Here is a 15,954-nt window from a genome sequence, read left to right as displayed (position 1 = left end):
GAGGCCAAGCTTTGAGAGCATTGAATATCGCTCGCAGTTCCAGAATGTTTATCGGGAGAAGAGATTCTTCCCGGGACCATAGCCCCTGAGCTTTCAGGGGTTCCCAGACCGCGCCCCAGCCCACCAGACTGGCGTCGGTCGTGACAATGACCCACTCTGGTCTGCGGAAGCTCATTCCCTGTGACAGGTTGTCCAGGTTCAGCCACCAACGGAGTGAATCTCTGGTTCTTTGATCTACTTGGATCGTCGGAGACAAGTCTGTATAATCCCCATTCCACTGTCTGAGCATGCACAGTTGTAATGGTCTTAGATGAATTCGTGCAAAAGGAACTATGTCCATTGCCGCAACCATCAAACCTATTACTTCCATGCACTGCGCTATGGAAGGAAGAAGAACAGAATGAAGTACTTGACAAGAGCTTAGAAGTTTTGATTTTCTGGCCTCTGTCAGAAAAATCTTCATTTCTAAGGAGTCTATTATTGTTCCCAAGAAGGGAACACTTGTTGACGGGGACAGAGAACTTTTTTCTATGTTCACTTTCCACCCGTGAGATCTGAGAAAGGCTAGGACAATGTCCGTATGAGCCTTTGCTTTTGACAGAGACGACGCTTGAATCAGTATGTCGTCCAAGTAAGGTACTACTGCAATGCCCCTTGGTCTTAGCACCGCTAGAAGGGACCCTAGTACCTTTGTGAAAATCCTTGGAGCAGTGGCTAATCCGAATGGAAGTGCCACAAACTGGTAATGCTTGTCCAGAAAGGCGAACCTTAGGAACCGATGATGTTCCTTGTGGATAGGAATATGTAGATACGCATCCTTTAAATCCACCGTGGTCATGAATTAACCTTCCTGGATGGTAGGAAGAATTGTTCGAATGGTTTCCATCTTGAACGATGGAACCCTGAGAAATTTGTTTAGAATCTTGAGATCTAAAATCGGTCTGAATGTTCCTTCTTTTTTGGGAACTATGAACAGATTGGAGTAAAACCCCATCCCTTGTTCTCCTAATGGAACAGGATGAATCACTCCCATTCTTAACAGGTCTTCTACACAATGTAAGAATGCCTGTCTTTTTATTTGGTCTGAAGACAATTGAGACCTGTGGAACCTCCCCCTTGGGGGTAGTTCCTTGAATTCCAGGAGATAACCTTGAGAAACTATTTCTAGCGCCCAAGGATCCTGAACATCTCTTGCCCAAGCCTGAGCAAAGAGAGAGAGTCTGCCCCCCACCAGATCCGGTCCCGGATCGGGGGCCAACACTTCATGCTGTTTTAGTAGCAGTGGCAGGTTTCTTGGCCTGCTTACCCTTGGTCCAGCCTTGCATCGGTCTCCAGGCTGGTTTGGTTTGAGAACTATTACCCTCTTGCTTAGAGGGTGTAGAATTTGAGGCTGGTCCGTTTCTGCGAAAGGGACGAAAATTTGGCTTATTTTTAGCCTTAAAAGACCTATCCTGAGGAAGGGCGTGGCCCTTTCCCCCAGTGATGTCTGAAATAATCTCTTTCAAGTCAGGGCCAAATAGCGTTTTACCTTTGAAAGGGATGTTAAGCAATTTGTTCTTGGAGGACACATCCGCTGACCAAGACTTTAGCCAAAGCGCTCTGCGCGCCACAATAGCAAAACCTGAATTTTTCACCGCTAATCTAGCTAATTGCAAAGTGGCGTCTAAGATAAAAGAGTTAGCCAATTTAAGTGCTTGAACTCTGTCCATAACCTCCTCATACGAAGAGTCTTTATTGAGCGACTTTTCTAGTTCTTCGAACCAGAAGCACGCTGCTGTAGTGACAGGAACAATGCATGAAATTGGTTGTAGAAGGTAACCTTGCTGAACAAACATCTTTTTAAGCAAACCCTCTAATTTTTTATCCATAGGATCTTTGAAAGCACAACTATCTTCTATAGGAATAGTAGTGCGTTTGTTTAGAGTAGAAACCGCCCCCTCGACCTTGGGGACTGTCTGCCATAAGTCCTTTCTGGGGTCGACCATAGGAAATAATTTTTTAAATATAGGGGGAGGAACAAAAGGTATGCCGGGCCTTTCCCATTCCTTATTTACAATGTCCGCCACCCGCTTGGGTATAGGAAAAGCATCGGGGGGCACCGGGACCTCTAGGAACTTGTCCATCTTACATAATTTCTCTGGAATGACCAAATTGTCACAATCATCCAGAGTAGATAACACCTCCTTAAGCAGAGCGCGGAGATGTTCCAATTTAAATTTAAAAATAATAACATCAGGTTCAGCTTGTTGAGAAATTCTTCCTGAATCTGAAATTTCTCCCTCAGACAAAACCTCCCTCCTGGCCCCTTCAGATTGGCGTGAGGGTATGTCAGAACCATTATCATCAGCGTCCTCATGCTCTTCAGTATCTAAAACAGAGCAATCGCGCTTTCTCTGATAAGTAGGCATTTTGGACAAAATGTTTTTAATAGAGTTATCCATTACAGCCGTTAATTGTTGCATAGTAAGAAGGATTGGCGCACTAGATGTACTAGGGGCCTCTTGTGTGGGCAAGACTGGTGTAGACACAGAAGGGGATGATGCAGTACCATGCTTACTCCCCTCGCTTGAGGAATCATTTTGGGCAACATCATTATCAGTGGCATCATTGTCCCTACTTTGTCTGGACACTATGTCACATTCATCACATATATTTAAATGGGGAGGAACCTTGGCTTCCAAACATACAGAACATCGTCTATCTGATGGTTCAGACATGTTAAACAGGCATAAACTTGATAACAAAGCACAAAAAACGTTTTAAAATAAAACCGTTACTGTCACTTTAAATTTTAAACTGAACACACTTTATTACTGAAAATGTGAAAAAGTATGAAGGAATTGTTCAAAATTCACCAAAATTTCACCACAGTGTCTTAAAGCCTTAAAAGTATTGCACACCAAATTTGAAAGCTTTAACTCTTAAAATAACGGAACCGGAGCCGTTTTTACATTTAACCCCTATACAGTCCCTGGTATCTGCCTTGCTGAGACCCAACCAAGCCCAGAGGGGAATACGATACCAAATGACGCCTTCAATAAGCTTTTTCAGTGGTTCTTAGCTCCTCACACATGCATCTGCATGCCTTGCTTTCCAAAAACAACTGCGCATTAGTGGCGCGAAAATGAGGCTCTGCCTATGACTAGAAAGCCCCCAGTGAAAAAGGTGTCCAATACAGTGCCTGCCGTTTTTTTAATACATCCCCAAGATTAAAAGAACTATTTATAGTTAACATCCATTAAATATACTTATAAAGTAATCGTTTTAGCCCAGAAAAATGTCTACCAGTCTTTAAAGCCCTTGTGAAGCCCTTTATTCTTATACTAAACTAAGAAAATGGCTTACCGGTTCCCATAGGGAAAATGACAGCTTCCAGCATTACCAAGTCTTGTTAGAAATGTGTCATACCTCAAGCAGCAAAAGTCTGCCCACTGTTTCCCCCAACTGAAGTTAATTCATCTCAACAGTCCTGTGTGGAAACAGCCATCGATTTTAGTAACGGTTGCTAAAATCATTTACCTCTTACAAACAGAAATCTTCATCTCTTTTCTGTTTCAGAGTAAATAGTACATACCAGCACTATTTTAAAATAACAAACTCTTGATTGAAGAATAAAACTACATTTAAACACCAAAAAAACTCTTAGCCATCTCCGTGGAGATGTTGCCTGTGCAACGGCAAAGAGAATGACTTGGGGTAGGCGGAGCCTAGGAGGGATCATGTGACCAGCTTTGCTGGGCTCTTTGCCATTTCCTGTTGGGGAAGAGAATATCCCACAAGTAAGGATGACGCCGTGGACCGGACACACCTATGTTGGAGAAATGATTATTATTTTACCTGGTTTCCTAGAATGCCATAGTTTTCGCACATAACTCCCTTTCAAGCAAGCTTGTAATTTAACAGCAGCAGCTTCTTCGAGACTGGTGGCAGACCTGTTTTGCCATGTAATAGGGACTTCATGTTTGGGGTCTAAAAACAGAAACAAATATATTTAAAATATTCTGTTAGAAATGTTGTCCATATAAGGCTGATGTACAATTTAAAATGATTATTTTTATTATGTAAAACTACTTTGTACATTTTCTCGATTTTAGAAAATTACAACTACTAGCTGTAACAAATATCTACTAATTTGACCAGATATATTCATTATAAAGAAAAAAAAGTCTTTAATATCCATATAATTATTATACATTTGTGACATTAATAAAAAATTAAATACATGCTATGCAAGAAATATTATTTCACATTGTTACAGTTTGGGAAATTGCTTATGTTATAGTTCCATTTCTATGTATATATTGTTTGTATGTATGAGCATATTTATGTACTGGTATAATATTCTAGTCATATTAACTAGCCATGAGAAATATATAAGCTGTCTATTTAATGCCCTGTTTCAGTTACAAAACCATAAAGCCTTTTGTTTACCATACCCTGTCTACCTCAAAGAAAATCAGGAGATGGTAAATAAGGGAGTTATTTCCCCAGGCTTCCTCACATTCAATAGAATCACCAAATGTTTACATGTAAATAGGAGTCTTTGGCTGTTGTGGTGTGGATGTGGTAGATAACAGGTTATCATGATTTATAGCTATCCACCCCCTACAATAGCCCCTATTTACATGTAAACGGCTAGGACCAATGGTGTTTAGTTTCCCAAATTTGGTTAGGGAGGGAAAAAATGAACCAATTGCATTAAAGTAATACTAACAGATGGGGACATGGTTTTAATATATAGAACAAGATTTAGTCAGTAGAGTTAGTCAGGAGTCAGAATAGAGAGAGAGAGAGAGAGAGAGAGAGGGGAGGATGAGGACAGGAAGCTAGTAGAAACATCCGTACTGTCCCAGACAACCCTATTACAACATCTGAATAAGGTACCTGTATCATGTATGTTTGTATAAGTGTATATTTGTCTTGTAAGTAAATGTTAATTGTTATTGTCTTTAGGCCTACGCATTGAATATTGTGTCATTTCATGTTTTTAGCTGATCTAATAAATAATTGTGTATTTTGAAACCAACAGTAATTTTAAGAGTCTTATTACATTGGGTTATTTATAATTTTCTCATCTATATGTGTATGTATGCAATATTTTAGGCTAGAACCCAGTCAATTCTGCCTATTAATATAATATAGAAATTAGGGATGCAGCGAAATTTCGGCCGCAGAAAGTTTCGGCCGAAAATAGCCTTTTTAGCTATTTTGGTTTTCGGGTTTTTTGCCTGTTATTTTCGGTAAAATTATTGTGTAGCATGTTTCAAATTTGATGCTAGCCTAGAGCTGCTGTTTAAGTTTTTTTACGTGACTTACTGTTCTGCATATAATGAGTTTTCTAGGACTATACTTTATTTGGATAATTGGTAAAAAAAAACAGTTAAATATGATTCTGTTACATAGAACTAAATGAAAAATACAGTATATTGATATTTATAATTGTTTTAAGTAAGGAAACATTTTGGCCGAAAATTGCATTTTTTTCTTTTTTTTTTTCGGGGGTAAAATTATTGTGTATTATATTAATTGTTTTAAGATATTTTTGTCCAATTTTAGTGTATTACTTTCAATAAAAGTGTGGGCTTTTTTATTGGCTCTAATTATGTAAAAAAAAAAAAAAAACTAAAAAAAAAATAATTTGAAAAAACATAATTTATGCTTACCTGATAAATTTATTTCTCTTGTAGTGTATCCAGTCCACGGATCATCCATTACTTATGGAATATATTCTCCTTCCCAACAGGAAGTTGCAAGAGTCCACCCACAGCAAAGCTGCTATATAGCTCCTCCCCTAACTGCCATACTCAGTCATTCGACTGAAAACATGCAGAGAAAGGAAAAACCATAGGGTGCAGTGGTGACTGTAGTTCAAATGAAAAAATTACCTGCCTTAAAGTGACAGGGCGGGCCGTGGACTGGATACACTACAAGAGAAATAAATTTATCAGGTAAGCATAAATTATGTTTTCTCTTGTTAAGTGTATCCAGTCCACGGATCATCCATTACTTATGGAATACCAATACCAAAGCTAAAGTACACGGATGATGGGAGGGACAAGGCAGGTACTTAAACGGAAGTTACCACTGCCTGTAAGAAACCCTTTCTCCCAAAAATAGCCTCCGAAGAAGCAAGGTATCAAATTTGTTAAATTTGAAAAAGTATGAAGCGCAGACCAAGACTCCGTCTTGTAAATCTGTTCAACAGAAGCCACATTTAAAAAAGGCCCAAGTGAAAACCACAGCTCTAGTAGAATGAGCTGTAATCCCTTCAGGAGGCTGCCGAAGTCTTTTGACCTCTCCTCTGTCCAGAATAGACAACAAACAAGGTGAACGTTTGATGAAAACTGTAGTAGCTTGTAAGTAAAACTTTAAAGCACAAACCACGTCCAATATTGTGTAATAGACGTTCCTTCTTTGAGGAAGGATTAGGATACAAGCATGGAACAACTATCTCTTGAGTGATGTTCTTGTTAGATACCACCTTAGGAAAAAACCCAGGTTGGTACGCAGGACTACCTTATCCGTACGAAGGACCAGATAAGGAGAATCACATTGTAACACAGATAACTTGGAGACTCTACGAGTCGAGGAAATAGCTACCCAAAAGGAACTTTCCAAGATAAAGATTGATATCTATGGAACAAAAAAGGTTCAAACGGAACTTCTTGAAGAACCTTAAGAACCAGGTTTAAGCTCCATGGTGGAGCAACAGTTTTAAACACAGGCTTGGATCTAACCAAAGCCTGACCAAATGCCTGAACGTCTAGAATACCTGCCAGACGCTTGTGCAAAAAAATAGACAGAGTAAAAATCTGTCCCTTTTAAGGAATTAGCTGACAACCCTTTTCTCCAAAACATCTTGGAGAAAAGATAATATCCTGGGAATCCAGACTTTACTCCATGAGTAACCCTTGGATTCATAACAATCAGGTATTTACACCATATCTATGTTCAATTTTCCTAGAGACAGGCTTTCATGTCTGTATTAAGGTATCAATGACTGACTCGGAGAAGCCATGCTTTGATGACATCAAGCGTTCAGTCTCCAGGCAGTCCATCTCAGATTGATTCTATTTAGATGGTTGAAAGGACCCTGAGGTAGAGGGACCTGTCTCAGAAGCAGAGACCGTGATGGAAAGGATGACATGTCCACCAGATCTGCATACCAGGTCCTGCGTGGCTACGCAGGCGCTGACAAAAACACCAAAGCCCTCTCCTGCTTGGTCTTGACCTCCGGAGGAAATCCCACTCCCCCGGAAGAAAAGTCTGACGACTTAGAAAAACCACCTCCCAGTTCTCAACACCTGGGATATGGATAGCTGATAGACAAGAGTGAGTCTCTGTCCAGTGAATTATTGTAAGACTTCTAACATCGCTAGGGAACTTCTGTTCCCCCTTGATGGCTGATGTAAACCACAGTCGTGTATATTGTCCGACTGAATATGATGTACCTCAGAGTTGCTAACTGAGGCCAAGTCTGAAGAGCATGGAATATCACTCCCAGTTCCAGAATATTTATTAGAAGGAGGGTCTCCTCCTAAGTCCACAATCCCTGAGCCTTCAGGGAGTTCCAGACTGCATCATAACCTAAAAGGCTGGCATCTATTGTAACAATTGTCCCATCTGACCTGCGGAAGGTCATACCCTTGGACAGATGGACCCGACATAGTCACCAGAGAATCTCTGGTCTCTTGGTCCAGGTTTAACAGGGGGACAAACCTGTGTAATCCCCGTTCCTCTGACTGAGCATGCATATTTGCAGCGGTCTGAAATGTAGACGTGCAAACGGTACTATGTCCCTTGCCGCTACCATTAAGCCGATTTCATTCATGTACTGAGCCACCGAAGGGCGCGGATGGAATGAAAAACACGGCAGAAATTTAGAAACTTTGACAACCTGGACTCCGTCAGGTAAATTTTCATTTCTACAGAATCTATCAGAGTCCCTAAGAGGGAAACCCTTGAGATTGGGGATAGAGAACTCTTTCCTTGTTCACTTTCCACCCATGTGATCTCAGAAATGCCAGTACTACGTCCGTATGAGACTTGGCAATTTGGATGTTTGACGCCTGTATCAGGATGTCGTCTAAATAAGGGGCCACTTCTATGCCCCGCGGCCTAAGGACCGCCAAAGTGACCCCAGAACCTCCATAAAGATTCTTGGGGCTGTAGATATCCCAACGGAAAGAGCTACAAACTGGTAATGCCTGTCTAGAAAGGCAAACCTGAAAAACGATGGTGATCTTTATGCATCACAATGTGAGGATAAACATCCTTCAAATCCATTGTAGTCCTCTATTGACTCTCCTGGATCATAGGTAAGATGGTACGAATAGTTTCCATCTTAAAAAACGGAATTCTGAGGAATTTGTTTAAGATCTTTAGATCCAAAATAGGTCTGAAGGTTCCCTCTCCTTGGGAACCACAAACAGATTTGGGTAAAAACTCTGTCCCTGTTCCTCTCTTGGAACTGGATGGATCTCGTACACAATGTAAGAATGCCTCCTTCTTTATCTGGTTTGCAGATAATTGGAAAGGCGAAATCTCCCCTTTTTTGGGGGGGAATCTTTGAAAATCCAGAAGATATCTCTGGGATATAAATTCCAATGCCTAGGGATCCTGGGCATCTCTTGCCCAGGATCCCTAGGCCGTTACCGGATAGGGGTCCGTTCCTTCATGCTGCCTTAGAGGCAGCAGCAGGCTCCTTGGCCTGCTTATCTTTGTTCCAGGTCCGATTGTCTCCAGACCGCCTTGGACTGAGCAAAAATTCCCTCTTGTTTTGCCTTAGAGGAAGTGGATGCCACACCTGCCCTGAAGTTTTAAAAAGGCACGAAAATTAGACCTTTCTTGGCCCTTGATTTGGACCTATCCTGAGGAAGGGCATGACCTTTTCCTCCAGTGATATAAGCAATAATCTCCTTCAAACCAGGCCCGAATAGGGTCTGCCCCTTGAAGGGAAGTTAAGTAGCTTATTTATTAAAGTCACGACAGCTGACCATGATATAAGCCATAGCGCTCTGCGCACCAGTATAGTAAAAGACAGAATTCTTAGCCGTTAGTCTAGTCAAATGAACAAAGGCATCAGAAAACAAAGGAATTGGCTAGCATAAGCTTGTCAAATATATTCATCCAATGGAGTCGCTAACTGTAAAGCCTCATCAAGAGACTCAACCCAGAACGCCGCAGCAGCAGTGACAGAAGCAATGTATGCAAGGGGCTGCAGGATAAAACCCTGTTGAATAAACATTATTTATCCATTGGATCTAAAAAGCCCAACTGTCCTCGCCAGAGGTAGTGGTACGCCTAGCTAGAGTAGAAACTCTTCTCTCCACCTTAGGAACTGTCTGCCAGAAGTCCTGTGTGGTCGTAACTATTAGAAAACATTCTTCTAAAAAATAGGAGGGGAAGAGAACGGCACACCTGGTCTATCCCATTCCTTATTAAAAAAAATTTTAATAAACCTCTTTAGGTATTGGAAAAACATCAGTACACACCGGCACTGCATATTATTTATCCAGTCTACACAATTTCTCTGGCCCTGCGATTGTACACATTCATTCAGGGCAGCCAAAGCCTCCCTGAGCAACAAGTGGAGGTTCTCAAGCATAAATTTTAAATGTAGAAATATCAGAATCAGGCTAAATCATCTTCCCTGAGTCAAAAAAAAAATCACCCACAGACTAAGCATATTGTGAGGTAGTATCATACATGGTTCTTAAAGCGTCTGTATGCTCTGTATCTACCCCCAGAGCTATCTGCTTTCCTTTAATTTCAGGTAGTCTGACTAATACTGCTGCCAGAGTATTATTCCCCACCTTTGCCATGTCTTGTAAAATAAACGCCATGGACGCCCTTGATGTACTTGGTGCCATTTGAGCGTGAGTCCCTGAAGCGGGAGTCGAAGGGTCTGACACGTGGGGAGAGTTAGTCGGCATAACTTTCCCCTCGACAGAATCCCCTGGTAAAATAAACGCTATGGGTGCCCTTGATGTACTTGGCGCCATTTGAGCGTGAGTCCCTAAAGCGGGAGTCAAAAGGTCTGACACGTGGGGAGAGTTAGTCGGCATAACTACCCCCACGACAGAATCCTCTGGTGATAATGTTTTTAAAGACAACAAATGATCTTTATTGTTTAACATGAAATCAGTACATCTGGTACACATTCTAAGATGGGGTTCCACCATGGCTTTAAAACATAATGAACACAGAGCTTCCTCTATGTCAGACATGTTAGAACAGACTAATAATGAGACTAGTAAGCTTGGAAAACACTTTAAATCAAGTTAACAAGCAAATATATAAAACGTTACTGTGCCTTTAAGAGAAACAAATTTTGTCAAAATTTGAAAAACAGTGAAAAAAAGGCAGTAAAACAAACGAAATTTTTACAGTATATGTAATAAGGTAACAGAGCATTGCACCCACTTGCAAATGGATGATTAACCCCTTAATGCAAAAAACAGATTTAAAAAAAAACAAAAAACGACATAGACATTTTTAAAAACAGACACAACAAACTGCCACAGCAGAGCTGTGGATTACCTTCCCTATAAACGATTTTGGAAGTCTTTTTAGCCCTTTAGAAATGTCCTGTAGTATTCATGGGACTGCTGAGGGAATCTGGATGATTCATTTTGTAATTTTAACTGCGCAAAAAAGCGCTAAATTAGGCCCTTCCCACTCATATTACAACAGTGGGAAGCTTCAGTTAACTGTTTCTATGCAAAATTTAAGCCAGCCATGTGGAAAAAACTTAGGCCCCAATAAGTTTTATCACCAAACATATGTTAAAAAACGATTAAACATGCCAGCAAACGTTTTAACACACATTTTTACAAGAGTATGTATCTCTATTAATAAGCCTGATACCAGTCGCTTTTACTGCATTTAAGGCTATACCAACATTACAGTGTTATCACCAATGTACGTTAAAAAACGATTAAACATGCCAGCAAACGTTTTAAAACACATTTTTATAAGAGTATGTATCTCTATTAATAAGCCTGATACCAGTCGCTATCGCTGCATTTAAGGCTTTACTTACATTACTTCGGTATCAGCAGTATTTTCTTAGTCAATTCCATTCCTAGAAAAATATTTTACTGCACATACCTTATCTGCAGGAAAACCTGCACGCCATTCCCCCTCTGAAGTACCTGTTATGTTCTTATGTGCATGTGTGTACACCTTTAAGCAGGCCTTACTTAAACCTACACCTCCCCCTTCCAGGTGCCAATTAATGTTAGTTTTCAGCATGCTATGTTGTGAGAAGCTGCATGTTCTAAACCTCCTGGCTAAGTGATTATTCTCCACCTAATCATTGGATTACAACTATAATACTTTTGGGTATTATCAACCTATTATTCCTATTCATTTAACGGTCCTAAGGACTTATATTACTGTTCGTTTGCACAGATAACCAGGACTACTGCCTCTCATTGCCGGTATAACCAAGGTCTTCCGTAGACAACCTCCTCTATCAAACACAGTGAGTTTTGCTCCTCTGAACTACCTTTACAGCTCTTAACAAACTCGCTCTATCCAGCTACCTGGCAATACTTATACTTACTCACCGACTAGCCTCCCGCACTGCAGCCGCGCTGTGAAGCTTCTCTCTCAGCGTGTGCCTGTCAGCGTGTTCTCGCACGCCATTGGACAATCGTCACACACCCCTCTGAGGCTGTCAGCTATCTGCAGCGCTGGCTCGTCTCCCTCACACGCTCTGTCTCCATTGCTACCTGATCAGTAAATAATACCAAAGCGCTCCTTAAACACTCTCAAGTCGGAGTTGATCAGCCACTAGTTCTCTAAACTTGCAACTTGTACTCCGGAGAGTGCTGCACCTTGAACAGACGCTCACATACAATAGACTCTCTGCTATTACTTGCATGACCAACTTTCTCCTGTAACCAGTAAACAGGGGTAAATAACCTTTACTCATTTCCTATACTCTCTCCTCTCTGCAGTTGAGATCCATAATCTCTAGTTACTAACTATTGATCTGACATATTAATTGGCCAATTAATAAAAGAATATACATGGATCCAGCAGACCTCCCAAATGTGGTATACAACCTCTCCCAAAGGGTTGACCAATTGTCACAAGCACTTAGAGAGCTGCAATTGCAGAATGACAGTCTTAGGGCAGCTGTTAGAGACAACACACCAGAACCACAGGTGTGTCTACCTGAGAGATTCTCTGGCGACAGGAAATTGTTCAGACAATTCAGAAATGCCTGCTACCTCCTATTTCAGATGAGGCCCAAGACATACCATACAGAGACAATTAAGGTGATGACTGTCATCTCTTTTCTTTCTGGTGAGCCAAGGGTATGGGCTGACAACCTCTTCGAAAATAATGACCCTATCCTCACTTCCTTATCTGATTTCTTCACTCAAATGAGTTTATTATATGAAGACACACAGAAACAACTGACAGCTGAGATCAAAATGCGCTCACTATGACAGGGCCGCCACCCAGTAGAGGAATATCTATCTGAATTCAAACTTTACATCAAGGATTCAGAATGGAGTGAGGTAGCCCTGCGCAACCAGTACCGTTTGGGATTGTCCGATGCTCTAAAGGACGAGCTTGCCCGCACTGATCTCCCTAGGACCCTGGAGGCTCTTATGGCCTTGTCTGTCCAGATTGACCGGAGAATCAGAGAACGCAGGTCAGAAAGACAACAATCTGATACATCCCAAAGGTTTACACCTGCCTTGTCTAGCACAAAGGATACATCTATACCCATGGAGCTTGGGTTCACCAAGGGCCCCTTAACATTGGATGAAAGACATCGCCGTCAGCAGAAGAATCTCTGCATGTACTGTGCTTCTCCCAATCATCCTGTTAAGGAATGTCCTTTTCTACTACGTCAAAAAAGAAGTAAGTGCAAACCTATAACTCATTGTTTGACAAATAAAGTGGTTGATGTGGCTTACTGTACTTTATCTCTATCCCTACAGTGGGACCTCCAGCTGTTCAGAGCGGAAGCAATCATTGACTCCGGAGCATTCTCCAATTTCATTGATCTCTCCCTTGTAAATAAAAATAAAATACCCTTGTGTGTCAAAGCAATACCTGTCTCCATACGTGTCATTGATGGAACCTATGTTAGTTCTGGCCCTATCACACACCACACAATCCCACTTAAGGTTACTACAGGTAACGGGCACGTAGAGTACTTGTCCTTCGATGTCCTTCCTTCTCCTTTATACCCCATTGTATTGGGTTTATCCTGGCTACAACAACATCAGCCTACGATCTCTTGGCAGTCCTTACAAGTGGAACTTGATTCAACATACTGCAAGACTTCTTGCTATCCCCATCAACAGGTACTACAAGTCTCCCGAGCAACAATACCACAAGAATATCAAGATTTCTCGGATGTATTCGACAAAAAGCAAGCAGAGACTCTTCCTCCTCATCGCATATATGATTGCCCTATTGAGTTATTGCCTGGTTCTAGCATTCCATACGGACGTATATATCCGCTCTCTCAACCTGAATTAGCTCATCTCAAGGAGTACTTAGAGGAGAACCTTAAGAAAGGGTTCATCAGACCATCCACCTCCCCAGCAGGAGCCGGGATCTTTTTCGTCAAGAATAAAGATAATACATTGAGGCCCATCATAGACTATCGTGAGTTAAACAGAAGAACCAAAAAGAACAGGTACCCTCTACCACTGATCCCGAATTAGTGGAACGCCTCAGTAAAGCTACTGTTTACACCAAGCTGGATTGAAGAGGCGCATACAATCTGATTAGGATCAGGGAGGGGGACGAGTGGCTCACCGCCTTTCGGACTCGCTACGGTCTCTATGAATATCTTGTTATGCCGTTTGGGTTGTGCAACGCCCCAGCAACCTTCCAGTTTTTTATCAATGATATATTCAGAGATCTACTGGACGTTTGCTTGGTAATATATTTAGACGACATCCTAATATACTCCCAAAACATGGAGGACCATAAGAAACATGTCCGTTGGGTATTAAGTCGATTAAGAACACACCACTTGTACGCCAAACTTGAGAAGTGCTCCTTCCACACTGAAGAAATCACCTTTTTGGGCTATAAAATTACCTCTTCTGGTGGAAGACGTCTATGAAATTTCGTCAATTCTCGACTCCAGACATCATCATGGGCAGTTGCAGTATCTGGTTAGGTGGAAGGGCTACTCCTCTGAAGAGGATTCTTGGGAACCTTCCACCAATCTCAATGCTTCTCGTCTGATTACTCGTTACCACCATAGAAATCCGGACAAACCTGGACCCTCTGCTGCGGTGCAGCTTCCTTGAGGGGGGGATCTGTCATGTTCTTATGTGCATGTGTGTACACCTTTAAGCAGGCCTTACTTAAACCTACACCTCCCCCTTCCAGGTGCCAATTAATGTTAGTTTTCAGCATGCTATGTTGTGAGAAGCTGCATGTTCTAAACCTCCTGGCTAAGTGATTATTCTCCACCTAATCATTGGATTACAACTATAATACTTTTGGGTATTATCAACCTATTATTCCTATTCATTTAACGGTCCTAAGGACTTATATTACTGTTCGTTTGCACAGATAACCAGGACTACTGCCTCTCATTGCCGGTATAACCAAGGTCTTCCGCAGACAACCTCCTCTATCAAACACAGTGAGTTTTGCTCCTCTGAACTACCTTTACAGCTCTTAACAAACTCGCTCTATCCAGCTACCTGGCAATACTTATACTTACTCACCGACTAGCCTCCCGCACTGCAGCCGCGCTGTGAAGCTTCTCTCTCAGCGTGTGCCTGTCAGCGTGTTCTCGCACGCCATTGGACAATCGTCACACACCCCTCTGAGGCTGTCAGCTATCTGCAGCGCTGGCTCGTCTCCCTCACACGCTCTGTCTCCATTGCTACCTGATCAGTAAATAATACCAAAGCGCTCCTTAAACACTCTCAAGTCGGAGTTGATCAGCCACTAGTTCTCTAAACTTGCAACTTGTACTCCGGAGAGTGCTGCACCTTGAACAGACGCTCACATACAATAGACTCTCTGCTATTACTTGCATGACCAACTTTCTCCTGTAACCAGTAAACAGGGGTAAATAACCTTTACTCATTTCCTATACTCTCTCCTCTCTGCAGTTGAGATCCATAATCTCTAGTTACTAACTATTGATCTGACAGTACCTCACTCCTCAGAATGTGTGAGAACAGCAAATGGATCTTAGTTACGTCTGCTAAGATCATAGAAAAACGCAGGCAGATTCTTCTTCCAAATGCTGCCTGAGATAAACAGCACACTCCGGTGCCATTTAAAAAACATAATTTATGCTTACCTGATAAATTCCTTTCTCCTGTAGTGTGGTCAGTCCACGGGTCATCATTACTTCTGGGATATTAACTCCTCCCCAACAGGAAGTGCAAGAGGATCACCCAAGCAGAGCTGCTATATAGCTCCTCCCCTCTACGTCACACCCAGTCATTCGACCGAGAACCAACGAGAAAGGAGAAGCTAAAGGGTGCAGTGGTGACTGGAGTATAATTTAAAAATTTAGACCTGCCATAAAAAACAGGGCGGGCCGTGGACTGACCACACTACAGGAGAAAGGAATTTATCAGGTAAGCATAAATTATGTTTTCTCCTGTTAAGTGTGGTCAGTCCACGGGTCATCATTACTTCTGGGATACCAATACCAAAGCTAAAGTACACGGATGACGGGAGGGACAGGCAGGATCTTTATACGGAAGGAACCACTGCCTGAAGAACCTTTCTCCCAAAAACAGCCTCCGAAGAAGCAAAAGTGTCAAATTTGTAAAATTTGGAAAAAGTATGAAGAGAAGACCAAGTTGCAGCCTTGCAAATCTGTTCAACAGAGGCCTCATTCTTAAAGGCCCAAGTGGAAGCCACAGCTCTAGTAGAATGAGCTGTAATTCTTTCAGGAGGCTGCTGTCCAGCAGTCTCATAAGCTAAACGTATTAT

At 41.8% G+C, this 15,954-nt stretch overlaps 1 protein-coding gene across 1 annotated transcript in view; it reads right to left on the bottom strand.

Annotated features, from left to right (window-relative positions):
* Positions 1-15,954, bottom strand: part of ADGB (androglobin) — a 693,780-nt gene that overhangs the window by 216,244 nt on the left and 461,582 nt on the right. Inside the window, exon 22 of the mRNA XM_053711792.1 lies at positions 3,838-3,969. Within this exon, the coding sequence (XP_053567767.1) occupies positions 3,838-3,969 (132 nt within the window). The remainder of the gene's footprint in view (positions 1-3,837; positions 3,970-15,954) is intronic.

The sequence above is a fragment of the Bombina bombina genome, chromosome 4 (genome assembly GCF_027579735.1).
Source record: "Bombina bombina isolate aBomBom1 chromosome 4, aBomBom1.pri, whole genome shotgun sequence".
NCBI lineage: Eukaryota > Metazoa > Chordata > Amphibia > Anura > Bombinatoridae > Bombina > Bombina bombina.
The sequence above is the reverse complement of the archived record's forward strand: the minus strand, read 5'-3'. Positions and strand labels throughout refer to the sequence as shown.